The sequence below is a fragment of the Trichosurus vulpecula genome, chromosome 1, assembly GCF_011100635.1.
Source record: "Trichosurus vulpecula isolate mTriVul1 chromosome 1, mTriVul1.pri, whole genome shotgun sequence".
Classification (NCBI taxonomy): Eukaryota; Metazoa; Chordata; class Mammalia; order Diprotodontia; family Phalangeridae; genus Trichosurus; species Trichosurus vulpecula.
Window position 1 is genome coordinate 28,028,480 of NC_050573.1, and position 14,158 is coordinate 28,042,637.

Sequence of the window (14,158 nt, forward strand, 5' to 3'; positions counted from 1 at the left end):
AAACTTTGAATGTTCTTCAGTTCCATGGTGGATCAGCTTAGTGGTGAAGGTCTCCAGATTCAGGTTCATTAGAGGGAATCATTCTTGGCTACAGAGGCAGAGCAGAGAGAAGAGAATTTCTCCCTCTCCCTCTCCCTCTCCCTGTCCCTGTCCCTTCAGTGACCAAGTCACTAGAGAGAGGAGAACACCAGCAGGAGACCAAGCATCTGGCCAGCAGCAGAGGAATATACAGAGTGCAAAGAATCGCCCAAGAAAGGAGAGGCTAGAAGGAGTAGCAGAGAGAAACACAGTGAGAACAAGTACTGATCCAGATGAAGCCATTTCAAGGAACATGACCTCTGACACCAGAGAAAAATGCAAGCGCTGGGTTCAAGAAAGGGCTTCTAGTAACCAGTATCTGTGAGCTCACCCTCTGACCACAAATGTCCTCTACCTGGGACTCCTCTACCTAAATTGAAGGCAGTGACTCTAACTCTCTTCTCAGTTTCAGCCTAATCCTTCCCTGGGCTTTGCCTGTGTGTACTTATGCCATAGTCCAGGGCTGTCCAACCTTAGGTTTTTATTGAAACAATAGACAATATAATTAAATTTAATAGCTATTAAAGCTTAACACTTCACCAAGACTTTTGGCACATCCCATCTAGAGTAGATGAAAGGCAGCCTTAGAGAGAATGGTAAATAGAAAAATGAAACAATCCTTACTCTCAAGGCATCTATAATTGTACAACAGGCAAACAACAGCCAGAAAAGAAACGGGATGCTGAGTAACTATAATGACCAAACTTGGCCATGAAGACTTAAGAAAATGTGGCACCTTCTCTTCTTTGCAGAGGTGAAGGAGGAGCCCTATGGATGCAGAATATTAAAATCAGACTAGGTCAATGCAGTGTTTGGTTTGCTGTGCATTTTTTTCTCCTTTTCTTTCTATTCTTTGTTACGAATGGCTTTGGGGAGACAAGAGGATGGGAAAGATAATTTGGAAATCAAGGTGATAGAAACCTGTCCCCCACAAGATATTTTTTTAAAAAGACAGGAAGAAAGTATTCAAAGAAGAGACTAAGTAAGGAATGAAATAAGTAGAATTCATGTTCCTAGAATTTCAAGAGCTCCAGCCTGGGTTCTAATAAATGTGATTTTTAAAAAAATAACTAACATTTATATAGTGCTCTGAGGTTTGGAAAATATTTCCTCTCGTCATCTTGTTTGATCATACCAACAATTTGGTGAGGTATTATAGAAGCCAATGTTATCCCAGTTTTAGAAATGAGGCTGTGAAATGTAAAGTGAATTGTTCCAGGGTCACACAAATAGACAAATGTCAAAATCAGGATTCAAATCCATGTTTTTCTGACTCCATTCCCAGCCCTCTCTCCATTTCTATAGTTGGCTACTTTTCTACAAATGTGAGACTCAATTATTCCCATTCCCTGGAGGATCTCTCCCCACAGATAGCAGGTAGTTAAGTCACCATGGAAATAATAGTGAATTGGGAGGCAGAGGAACCTAAGCTTGTATCCTACCTCTTGGACCTTGGTGGAGGTCACTCTTGTAAAATGAGGACATTGGGATAGGGGATGGAAAAGTCCCTTACCACATTTGAATCTTTGCTGTTTTTGATCCAGGGGAGCCTTTGGGCACTGAGGAATTTGGTCATCAAACTGACATCCACTTGCAGGGACAGTCCCCTCAGCCTTCCCCCAACATAGTTAGCTCTAGAGGTATTCAGGACCTTGGACAAGACATGCTGTGTGTGTCCCCCCCCCCCCCCCCAAGACTATTCATCTCAGTGAAACTGGATTCAATTAAACATCAAAGTTAATGTTACTAAAGTAACAGAGACAGCTGGTGGTACAGTGGATAGAGGGCTGGGCCTAGAGTCAGGAAGAGCTGAATTCAAATCCAGCTGTGTGACCCTGGGCAAGTCACTTCACCATTGCTTGGCTCAGTTTCCTTGACTATTAAACGGGAATAATAATATCATCTACCTCCCAGGATTGTTGTGAGGATCAGATGAAATAATGTTTGTAAGGAGCTTGGCACATAGTAGGTGCTTAATAAATGCTTCCTTCCTTCCTCACTTCCCTCCCTCTTTCTTTACTTCCTCCTTTCCTCTTTCCTCCATTTCTTCCCTCCTCCCTTCCTCCATTTCCTCCCTGTCTTCCTTCATTTTCTCCCTCCCTTCTTTCCTCCTTACTTCCCTCCCTTCCACCTTTTCTCCTTCATTTCCTCCCTCCTTCTTTCTTCCTTCCCTCACTTCCTCCTTCCTTTCTTTCATTTCCTCCTTCCCTTTTTCCTTCCTTCTCTTCCTTTCTTGTTTCCTTCTTTCCTTTTATCTTCCTTCTCTCCCTTCCTTCATCTCTTCTTTCCTTCCTCCCTCCCTCCCTCTCTCCCTTCCTTCCTTCCTTCCTTCCTTCCTTCCTTCCTTCCTGTCTTTCTAAGTGCAACCTGAGTTGGGAGTAGGAATGGAAACTAGAGGAGCAGATCCAGGATAATGATCCAGGTGTGACCTACCTCACAGGTAGGAAAGTATTCTGTGAACCTTAATGTACTGTAGAAATTGGGGTTGTTATTATGCATAGCCAACAAGAGCAGTCCTCAGATTGCTAAGTGAAAGGCTTTGCTCGACAGTGAGGCCTGAGAATTCCTCAACATGAGAAGTCTAGGCCACAAAGGTGAGACTGTGTACACACACACACACACACACACACACACACACACACACACACACACGAAGCCATCTTCTCCTTTATCCTCCCTCCACTGGGAACTCTGGAAAACTCTCCTGGTCCCTTTGCTTTGCACAGTGCCTGGAAATTTGCGGAGCTCTCAATGGGCTCCAGTCCCCCCAGGAAATGGCCCCTACCCCCGAGCAGGGCTTTTTATAGCCCTGCTTCAACCCCTGGGTCCTCAGACTTGGACTAGCAAGGACCACTGGGGGAGCAGGGGGAGGATAGAAGATACACAGGTATGAGAGAGTGGCTGTGAGGACGATCCCGGTTTAACTGTTTACATGCTGGCCAATGGACTGAACAGCAGTTGGCACAGAGCAGCCCCAGGCCCACATCTGACCATCCTATGCATCTCAGGGGAAAATAGAATGTCAAAGAGAGGACAAGAAATGCTGCTCAGGGTGGCGACGATGATGATGACTGACCACAGGGAGAAGTCAGACCTGCCCAACCCTCACTTCCTTTTTGTTTGTATGATTGGCCAAGGAAACTCATAGGTTCACAGACTTAGAGGTGGGAGGGACCTTAGAGACCACTGAGTTCGACTCTCATTTTACAAATGAGGAAACCAAGGCACAGAGAGGTCAGTGACCAAGGGATAACAGTTCTAGAGCTGGAAGGCACCTCAGAGGCCACCTAGTCCAACTTCTTCATTTTATGAATGGGGAACCTGAGGCCATGAGGGGAGAAGAGACTTGCCCGAGGTTACACAGCTAGGAAGTATCAGAGGTTGGAATCCAGATGTTTTTGATTATAAGCCCCTATCCACTATATCATGCTAGAAAGGACAGATTAAAAAATGGATAACAGGGAACATAGAGAAGCAGGGTGCAGCTAGGTAGTACATATGGATAGAGCACTCAGGAAGACCTGAGTTCAAATTCAGATACGTTCCCTTTGTATGACTCAAGGCATGCCATTTAACCTGTCTGCCTCAGTTTCTTCCACTGTAAAACAGGGATGATAATAATAGCACTTACCTCCCAGGGTTGTTGTGAAGAGGAAATGAGATAATATTTGTAACCGCACTTAACACAGTGCCTGGCACACAGTAGGTGCTTAATCATGTCATTAATGATTCAATTTAGAAGGAAGTCTGCAGGGGAGTGACCCAGGGATCTGTGCTTGATCCTTTGGTATTTAAAATGGTTTCATACACCCCATAGATTTAGTGCTGGAAAGGATCACAGAAGTCATCTGGCCTAACCTTATTTTAGAGAAGAGAGAATTTAGGTGATTTTTCCCAAGTTCACAAAGGCTTGTAACCAGATTTCCTGACTCCATATCCAGAGCTCATTCTATCACAGACTCAGATAAAGGCGTAGATGGTATGCTTATTAAATGTGCAGATGATACGAACCTGGCAGGGACAGCTATCATACTGGAGGATGGTCAGGACTCAAAAAGACCCCGACAGGCTAAAATACTGGGATAAACTGAATAAGATGAAATACAGAAATGGGCACTTTCACATAGCTGGTGCAGGCCCTTTTCACCTCTCATTTGGACCATACCAGCCTTCTGGTTGGGCTCCTGTCTCCATTGTCTCCCCGCCTCTACTCTATTCCTTATTCAGTTGATGGAGAGATCTTCCTAAAGCTGAGGTCTAATCATATCTCTCTCTCTCTCTCACACACACACACACACACATACACACACATGCGCGCGTGTGCATGTGCACACATACACTCCTTCTCAATAAACTCCAGTAGCTCCCTATTAGGGAAGCTAGATGGCATAGAGCACCAGGTTTGAAGTCAGGAAGACCTAAATCCAAATCCAGCCTAGACACTTACTGTGTGACCCTGAGCAAGTCACTTAACCTTGTTTGCCTCAGTTTCCTCATCTGAAAATGGAGAAAATAAACAGCACCTACCTCCCAGGGTTGTTACGAGGATCAAATGAAATAATAATTTAAAATACCTGGCACATAGTAGGTGCTACAAAAATGATTATTTCCTTTTATTTCCCTTCCCCAGTGTGACTCTGGGAAAGTCACCTCAATTCCTTGGTCTCAGTTTCTTCATCTATCAAATGGATTTGCTAATAATTAGACTACCCACCTTGAAGAGCTGTGGGCTGCAGAAAGCCCTACCTCCGCACTCCTTACCCGGCCCAGCTGGGTAGAACGTCTGGTTAGACTCTCAGAATCCACCAAAATGTGCATGTATGACATTGATACTCAGCCAGAGAAGAGGCCGAGCACCAAGTATGACCACAATGGCAGCAGCTTTACCTTTCAGGGGGAGCGCTGTCCGTGTTGCTGCTGTGCCGCCTCTGCATCTTTCTTAACACCTGAAACCAAAACATCCCATCAGGCACCTGTGCTGAAAGCCCCTCACCCCACCCCCTTTGGGCCTCTGTGGCCTGAACTATAAAAGGAGGGGGCATTTAAAAGTTATGATAAGATCATTACTTATAGCTCTGTTCTAAGACCCCTCTCCCAGCTCTGACATGCCCTGTTCTAAGACCCCTTCCATCTCAGACACTACCTATTCCAAGACCCCTCCCAGCTCTGACACTCCCTGTTCTAAAGCCTCTCCCAGTTCTGCCACTTCCTGTTCTAAGGCCTCTCCCAGTTCTGCCACTCCCTGTTCTAAGGCCTCTCCCAGCTCTGACACTCCCTGTTCTAAGGCCCCTCCCAGCTCTGACATTCCCTGTTCTAAGGTCTCTCCTAGCTCTGACACTCCCTGTTCTAAGATCCTCCTCCCAGCTCTGACATTCCCTGTTCTAAGGCCTCTCCCAGCTCTGACATTCCTTGTTCTAAGATCCCCCTTCCAGCTCTGACACTCCCTGTTGTACGGCTCCTCGAGTTCTGAAGTTTCCTGTTCTAAATTCCCTCCCATCTCAGACATTCTCAGTTCTAAGGCCCCTCCCAGCTCTGACATTCCCTGTTCTAAGGCCCCTCCCATCTCAGACACTGCCTGTTCCAAGGCCCCTCCCAGCTCTGACATTCCCTGTTCTAAGGCCTCTCCCAGTTCTGCCACTCCCTGTTCTAAGGTCTCTCCTAGCTCTGACATTCCCTGTTCTAAGATCCTCCTCCCAGCTCTGACACTCCCTGTTCTAATGCCCCTCCCATCTCAGACATTCCCAATTCTAAGATCCCCCTCCCAGCTCTGACATTCCTTGTTCTAACCCCCTAACCCCCGCCCCCACTCCCCTCTGACATTCAAAGCAATCACAAATCCTGTCCTGAGATGCTCTGCCCTCCCGTCCCCACAGCTGTGATGCAGTCCTGCACTATCTACATGGTAACCACTGTAAGATCGTCATAGCAACAGCACCAAGGCAACTCAGGCCCATACTTGGCAACCTAGCCAGCCTTAAGGGATCACATGCTCACAAGGGCTGGCCCATCTTGGCCACCTGTTTTCCTGACCTCCTTGACCCCAACATTTCTCACTGTGGAACCAGGGGTCAAATTAGTTCCAAGAAAGAAACCAGCAGGGGAGACAAAGGATTAGCCAGGATTGCCAATATTCGGAGGATCTGGCATGACTCTAAGGGGTCAGGACGAGGGCAGGACCAAAGATGCTTTCTATTTTGAGGAGTTTACGGACTGCATATTTCTTTAGGGCGGGGCCCATGTCTGACTGAAACTTTGTATCTTCCACCAGTAGCTAGCTCAATGGTCTCTGTCCACCTGCTTAATACAGATTTTTTCAAATGGTTAAATGAATGCATGATTTCCCCTACAGAATACAAGGTCTATGAAATCAGGGCTTATTTTTCATTTTCGTTTATTTTCTGTAGGGCCTACCTGGCACACAGTAGGTACCAAGTAAATATTCAAGGAATAGAAATAAATTAATTAATGTGAGATGGCAACACTAGGTTGGGATATTATACAGATCTTCTTCGCTATACTACAGAATCCTGCGGAAGATCCGAGAAAGCTGAGGTCCACGTGTCAATCAATCAATCGACAAACGTTTATTAAGCACCTAAAGTATGCCAGGTGCAGCGTTAAACACACTGTGGACAGACACAAAGACAAAAACAGCCCCCGCCTTCGGAGAGCTTATATTCGGTCAGGAGAAACAAGATGTCATTCAAAATGGATATTCTGAGCATTTTTACATAACATTTTCAAAATACAAAGTAAATACAAGGTAATTTCGGAGGGAGGGGAGGGGCTGTAGCATCCAGGGCGACTGGAAGGAAGTATGCATAGAACAAGGGTTACGCTAGATGAACCCTAAGGTTTCTTCTAGATCTCAACCTAAGATCCTAGGAATGGGAAGAGATCAAAAATGTTTCAGCTACTTTTGAAGGGAGAGGGGAAGGAAGTAGGAAAATGAAGATAGGCACTTTTGTTGTTCAGTCATGTCCTACTCTCTGTGACCCAATTTGGGGTTTTCTTGGCAAAGATACTGAAGTGGTTTGCCATTTCCTTCTCCAGCTTATTTTACAAATGAGGAAACTGAGGCAAACAGGGTTAAGCGACATGCTCAGGGTCACACAGCTACTAGGTATCTGAAGCTGGATTTGAATTCAGGTTTTCTTGACTCAAGGCCTGGAACTCCATCCATTATGCCACCTAGCTGCCATGATAGGCATAGCTTCCAGGAATGTGGGGATGATACTCCTGTTTTGTGCCCTAGGCAGATTTCCTCTACAGATGGCTGGGAAATAGAGTACGTTGAGGCTGGTGACTTTGCACAGGCCTCCCTCACTTAGAAGAAAGGACAGTGCATGAAGATCAGATTAAAGTAAGGTTGTTGTGAGGGTCAAATGGACTCATTTATTATGTGCTTTGTAACCCTTAAAGCCTATATAAATGGTAACTACTTTTATTGTTATGATATTATTATAATTATGATGATGATAAAGAATCTGGTCAGTCCTAGACATCACATTTTAGGAAGGACGTTGACGAGCTGGAGAGCGTCCAGGGAAGGGCAGTCAGGATGGTAGAGGACCTTGAGTCAATCAATCAACCAATGTTTATTAAGCACCTAAAGTATGCCAGGTGCAGCGTTAAACACTGTAGGTAGATACAAAAACAAAAACAAAGACTCAAATGAGTCTAGGTCAAAGGAGTTGGAATGTACCCTGGAAGAGAAGAAACTTGGGGTGGGGAGAAAACAGCTGTCTTCAAGTACTGGAAAGGCTGTCCTGTGAAAGAGGGACTAGCTTTGTTCCACTTGGCCCCAGAGGACAGGTCCAGAAACAATGGGTAGAAATTTCTACAAGGTAAAATGAGTCTGGCAGAGGCCTTGCCACAGAATAAAGCTCCGGAAAGAATAAGTCCTCGCAGAAATGGCAGGCTATTAGACTGTCCCCTCCTTGAGGGCAGATGCTGGCTTCTTTTTGTATTCTCAGATCCACAGTAGGTACTTAGAAATTTTCTGTTGGATTGAATCATTCCCCAAGTCTTGTACAGAGTAGATGTCTAGTAAATGTTCACAGCCTTGAATCTTTCTACTCTTGCTCCTTTGGGGTATCCCCATTTAGTTGCCCCCAGATATTCACAGGGTCAGTGTGGGGGGGAGATTAGAGGTCTTAGAAACTGACTGCATCACCCAGCATCCCCAAAGCTGCCAAAGTGATATTCTTATGGCACAATTTGGACCACGTCACTCCCTTGCTCAAACAGCTCCACGGCTCCCTATCGCCTATGGAATCGAAAGAAAGCCCCTCTGCTTGGTCTGTAAAGCCTAGATTCAGTTTGCTTTTCCAGACCCATTATTCATTATGCTCCTTTCTGGATTCCAGGTCCTAGTCAGAACGGACCATGGGCTGTGGCTTTGTCCAGGACATTCTGTACTCTGCCTTGGCTGCTCCCATGCCAAGAATGCCCTCCCTCCTCCCCTCTGTCTCTTAGGATCCTGAACTTCCTTTCAAGCTCAGATGAAACATGACCCCCTACATGAGGCCCTTCCAGCTGCTAGTGTCTCCATCCTGAAATATTTTGTGTCTATGTTTTCTTTATTTATGTGTATACACATTGTTTCCTTTGACAGAACATAGCTCTTTGGAGGCAGGGTCTGCTTTCTGTTTTGACTTTGTATCCCCCCAGACCTAGCATGGCATCTGGGACATTGTAGGTGATGAATAAGTCCTTGTTGGTCAACTGATTAATTATGTATGTGACACAAATTCTGCTCACGTGCTCACTGATTGTCTAATTGGCAGCGTCATGCAGTGGAAAGTGTGCAAGTCTCAGAGACACAAAAAACTAGGTTCAGATTGCATGCCTGACATGTACACGTATGGTGAATTATTTCATCTCTCTGGGCCTCAATGTTCTCATCTGTAAAATAAATGGGCTGGGCTCGATGGTCTTCAAGGCCCCTTCCAACTCTACATCTATGACCCTATTATCTATTCCTTTATGTGAGCAAGTCATTTAACCTCTCTGAGATACAACTTCCCCATCTGTAAAATGGGCATAAAGATAATTTTTTAAAAAGTTTAAAGTGTTCTAAAACCTATTTTTTACAAATATTTTTACCCCATTTTGCAGATGAATAAATTAAGCCTCAGAAAGCCTCAATGGGTGTCTGAAAGCCTCAAAGGAATGGGTGCACTAAAATTTCGAAGCACTATACAGAAAAAGGTCGGTTATTATTTTTCATATGATCATAGCTCTAGAGCTGGAAGGGACTTAAGAGTCATATAGTCTGACCTCTTTGTTTTATTACCATTAATAACAATAATAACTAATAATAGAGGAGTGTATATAATACAGAATGTTATGTATTTATATATCAAATATAATGTATGCTATGTATCAAAAATCTGTGTTGTATAATGATTAATAACAAAATGAGGGGCCGGACTAGAGGCTTTTAAAGGATCCTTATATCATATATTATGTATATAAAACTGTATTATAATATACCCTACATCCCATAATATATATTACATCATACAGTATAACATACCACATGATATAATACATACCATAATATTCTAATATGTATACTATATGTAAAATGTTTTGCAAACCTTTAATTAGTAAATGTTAGCTATTATTAATTATATATGACTATAATATAATACATTGTATATTATAATTATGTTACAATAATTATAGTATTAAATTATATCTATATTTTATTATAATAGCTTGCTGTTACTGTTATTCAGTTGTTTTCCGTTGTGTCCAACCCTTAGTGACCCGCCCCATTTAGGGTTTTCTTGGCAAAGACGCTGAAGTGGCTTTCCATTTCTTTCTCTAGCTCTTTTTACAGATGAGGAAACTGAGGCAAACAGGGGAAAGTGACTTGCTCAGGGTCACACAGTTAGTAAGTATCTGAGGCCAGGTTTCAATTCAGGAAGATGAGTCTTCCTCACCCCAGGCCTGCACTCTGTCCATTGTGCCACTTAGCTGCCTCCAATAATTCTAAGGTTTGCAAAATGCTTTGCATATATTATCTTTTTTAAACAGATGAGGGAACTGAGGCCCAAAGTGACTTCCCCATGGCCACACTGGTAGCACAAGACAAAACCAGTATTCAAACTCAGGTCCTCTGATATGTCAGTTGATGGTCTTTCCACTGTACCACACTACCTACTGAAGGATTAGTACTGTCTTTCCTAATAGAGCATAAGCTTCCCCAAAGAGGAGGGACAGACAGCTGCAGAGACATGCTAAGATGTGTGGGTGCTGCTGGCCAGCAGCGGCTCCCTCTGCATTGCCCTAGTCTTTGTCCTCACTGTGATCTCCAAGCCCTCTGCCCCAAGGCCATCACTCCTATACTGGCTGCACTCTCCTCCCTTCCCCATCTTGACCCACTGGTGAACCTGTTCAATTCTACACTGCCTTCTTCTCTAGAGTCCCGCACCTTTTATTGTGCTCCACCTAGCCTTAGCTCTGGATCCCTCCCACCACCCATTCCCTCACTCCTATTTATGTGCTACTGAATAAAACTGGAGAAAGTCATAAAACCATCTTCACTACAAACTTATGGAATCTCAGTTGGGTCCCTGCTGCTGTTTGGCAATCCTACTATATCTCTTATTAACTCACTAGCCCACTCTTCCAAACCTTTCCATCCATCCTCAAACCTCCTATGGCTCTTCCTCCCCACATCCTCTCAACTGAGAACCCTGCGCCATATTTTACTGAAAAAATTGAAGCCACTGGCTGAAAGCTCCTTCTTCTCTCCTCTTCCTCATCTCCTATCCTTCAGGTGCTTTCTGCCACTCTCTTCTCCTTTACCCCTGTCTAATATGATGATTCCTTACCAAGACTAACCCCTCCACCTGCTCAAGTGATCCCATTCTATCCCATATCCTCCCACAGACTGTTCTCTGTCATCCCCAGTCTATCATTTATTTCAATCTCTCCGTGTTTACCAGCTCTTCCCCTACTGCCTACAAACATGCCCATGTCTCTCCCATCGCCAACAGCTACTGTCCTATATTTCTCCTGCCCTTCATGCTTGAGAAGGCCATCTACAATAGATGCCTTTACTTTCTTTCCTCTCACTCTCTTCTTAACTCTTTGCAGTCTGGCTTCCAATTTCATTCTTCACTTGAAACTGCCCTTTCCAAAGTTACTAACGATCTCTTAATTCCCAAATCCAATGATCTTTTCTCAATGCTCATTCTCCCTGACCTTGCTTGACCTACACTCTTGACTATCCTTTTCTCCTTGATACTCTTCACCCTCTTCTCCTGGATACTCTCGGGCTGATCTCTCCTGTCTCCTTTGCTGGACCTTCATCCACATCATGCCTGCTAAATGTGGAGATTCCCCCAAGGATCTATCCTGGGCCCTCCTCTCTTCTACCTTTAAACCACCTCACTTGGTGATCTCATCAGCTACTGTGGTTTCAATTATCATCTCTATGCAGATGACTTTCACATCTATTCATGTGACCCTAACTTCTCTCCTAACCTCCAGACACACATCTCCGATTGCCTATTAAACATCTTGAACTGCATGTCCTGTATGTAGCTAGATATATGAACTGCACGTAGACATTCTAAACTCAGCAAGTCCAAAACTGAACTCTTTATCTTTTTCCCAAAACACTTCCCTCTTCTTAACTCCTCTGTTACTCTCAAAGGTTCCATCATCCCCTAGTCACCCGGACTCACTGCCTAGTCATCATTCTCACCTCTTCATTCTCTCTCATCTTAGCCCCCTCTAATCTGTTACCAAAGCCTTTCATTTCTCAGTCTCTCAGATACACTTCCTTCTCTCTTCTGACACTGCCCCCACCCTGGTACAGGCCCTCATCACGTCAGGCCTGGACTATTGTAACATCCTCTTGGTGGGTCTGTCTTCCCCAAGTCTCTCTCCACTCCGATTAATCCTCCACTCAACTGTCATTCTGATTTTTTAAAACTTGCAGATCTGACAGTATTATTCCCCCATTCAATAAACTCCAGTGGCTCCTTATCATCTCCAGGATGAAATATAAAATCCTGTGTAGTTTTTAAAGCTCTTAGTAACCAAGGCCCTTCCTGCCTTTCCAGTAGCCCAGTGACACTGTCCTCCTTGCTGCTCTTCCCACAGAATATTCTGTCTCCCAACTTGGGGCATTTTCACTGGTTGCCCCACCATGGCTAGAACATTCTCCTTCCTTATCTCTGCCTCCTGGCTTCCCTCGTTTCTTCAGGTCCCAGCTACAGTCGTACATTCAAGAAGCCTTTCCTAGTCCTTCTGAATCTTCATGCCTTCCAAGAGATGACCCCCAATTATTTCTTCTTCATACACAGTGGTTTTCATGTTGTGTCCCGTGGTAGGCTTGGGAGCTCCTGAGGGCAGGGCCTGTTTTTAGCCTTTCTTTATATCTCCAGCACACAGCACAGTGCTTGGCATACAGGAGGCACTTATTACTTGCTAGCTTACTGACTGATTTGGAATCAGAGAAGCTGGGTTCAAATCTTGGCTCTTTAACTTACTGGCTTACCTTTCCCATCTCTTGGCCTCAATTTCCCTAACAGCAAAATGAAGGGATTGGACTGGAGGATTTAGGGGATCCCTTCCAGCTCTAATCCTGTGATATTATGACTCTGTGTCAGGTCATAAGGGATTACATGAATATAACAGCTTGGCCATCAGGCCACAGGTTTTCCCAGGTTCCCCAGCCCTACACTTCCTGTTTTACAGGTGTTGCTCAATCTGGTTACAAAAGAGAAAATACCCAAGAGGCCATGTGTCTCTTTGCACCCCACCTGCAATACCTGTAGAACCCTATGACATCCCCTAGAGAGGCTTGCTCATCTAGCCTTTGCCTGAAGACTTCCAGTGATGGGGAGCTCACTACCTCCTGGGAAGCTCCGTCAGCTTTTGGACAGCTCCCATTAGTAGGAAGTTTTCCCTTACAAGGCTAAACGTACCTCCCGGAAACTTCTGAGCATTGTTCCTGGAGCCAAGCACAACAAATCTAACCCATCTTTCCCACACTGGCCCTTGAGATACTTGAAGACAGAGATCATGTTTCCCCTGGGTTTTCTTTTTCTCCAGGCCAAATATCTCCAGTTTCTTCAATTGCTCCCATGAATCCTACTGGAAGCAAAGGGCCAGCTAAGAGTTTTAGCTGGGCTTCATCTCTGAGCCTCAGTTTCCTTATTTGTAAAATGTGGATGCCCTTTCTGACTCACTGGGTTGTTGTTAGGAAAGAGTTTTGTAGAAAATAAAGTGCCCAGCTCTGACATCCCCTGTTCTAAGGTCTCTCCCAGCTCTGACATTCCTTATCCTAAGGCCCCTCCCATCTCAGGCATTCCTTGTTCTAAGGCCCCTCCCATCTCAGGCATTCCCTGTTCTAAGGCCCCTCCCATCTCAGACATTCCCTGTTCTAAGGCCCCTCCCAACTCTGACATTCTAAGTTCTAAGGCCCCTCTCAGCTCTGATAGTGTGTGTTCTAAGGCCCTTCCCAGCTTCGATATTTCAGGTTCTAAGCTGTTATCCCCAGTCTAAGAGTCTATGATTCTGTCATTAAAACACATACACACACACACACCCCCTCACCTGGTTCAGAGTTGTGAGCCACATGGACTTTAGAGTCCCATGACGGTGGGACCTGAAGTTGGCATTCAGGACCAGTGGGGTGTTCACCCCTGCAGACAAAGTTCCAGGAATGGTGACAGGGAGGACTGGTGGATCCCAGCAAGAGCAGACCTTCCCTTCCTCCTTTCTTTCTTCTTTGGGGGCACTTGATGGTCAGGTGAGCTTGCACAAAACACTATGGGGCACAAGAGAAAACAGAGAGGGCTTTGAAAGGCATAGCCAGACCCCTGGCACTCTGCTGACATGGTTCTCTTCTGAGATGGATCATGCCCTCCTGGGCAGTCAAGGGCTGGCTCTGCTTTGCTCTCTTCCCCATGAGCTTCCTAGGAGTATCTCTGCCAGGTCCAGGAGCCCTAAACAGTACCTCGCCCTTCCCTTTGTTCCCCGTGATCACATCGCTAGCCCATCGCAACATCCAAAATGGCCATCCCATCTCTAGACCTCCGTCCGATCCATC

At 45.0% G+C, this 14,158-nt stretch overlaps 1 protein-coding gene across 1 annotated transcript in view; it reads right to left on the reverse strand.

Moving 5' to 3' along the window:
* The window catches only part of RNFT2 (ring finger protein, transmembrane 2), a 78,339-nt gene extending 64,463 nt beyond the window's left edge, over positions 1–13,876 (reverse strand). Inside the window, exons 1-2 of the mRNA XM_036767986.1 lie at positions 13,663–13,876; positions 4,966–5,024 (exon numbers count right to left, since the gene is read on the reverse strand). Coding sequence (XP_036623881.1) covers positions 4,966–5,024; positions 13,663–13,686 — 83 coding nt within the window. The 5' untranslated portion in view covers positions 13,687–13,876. The remainder of the gene's footprint in view (positions 1–4,965; positions 5,025–13,662) is intronic.
* Positions 13,877–14,158: the final 282 nt, after the last annotated feature.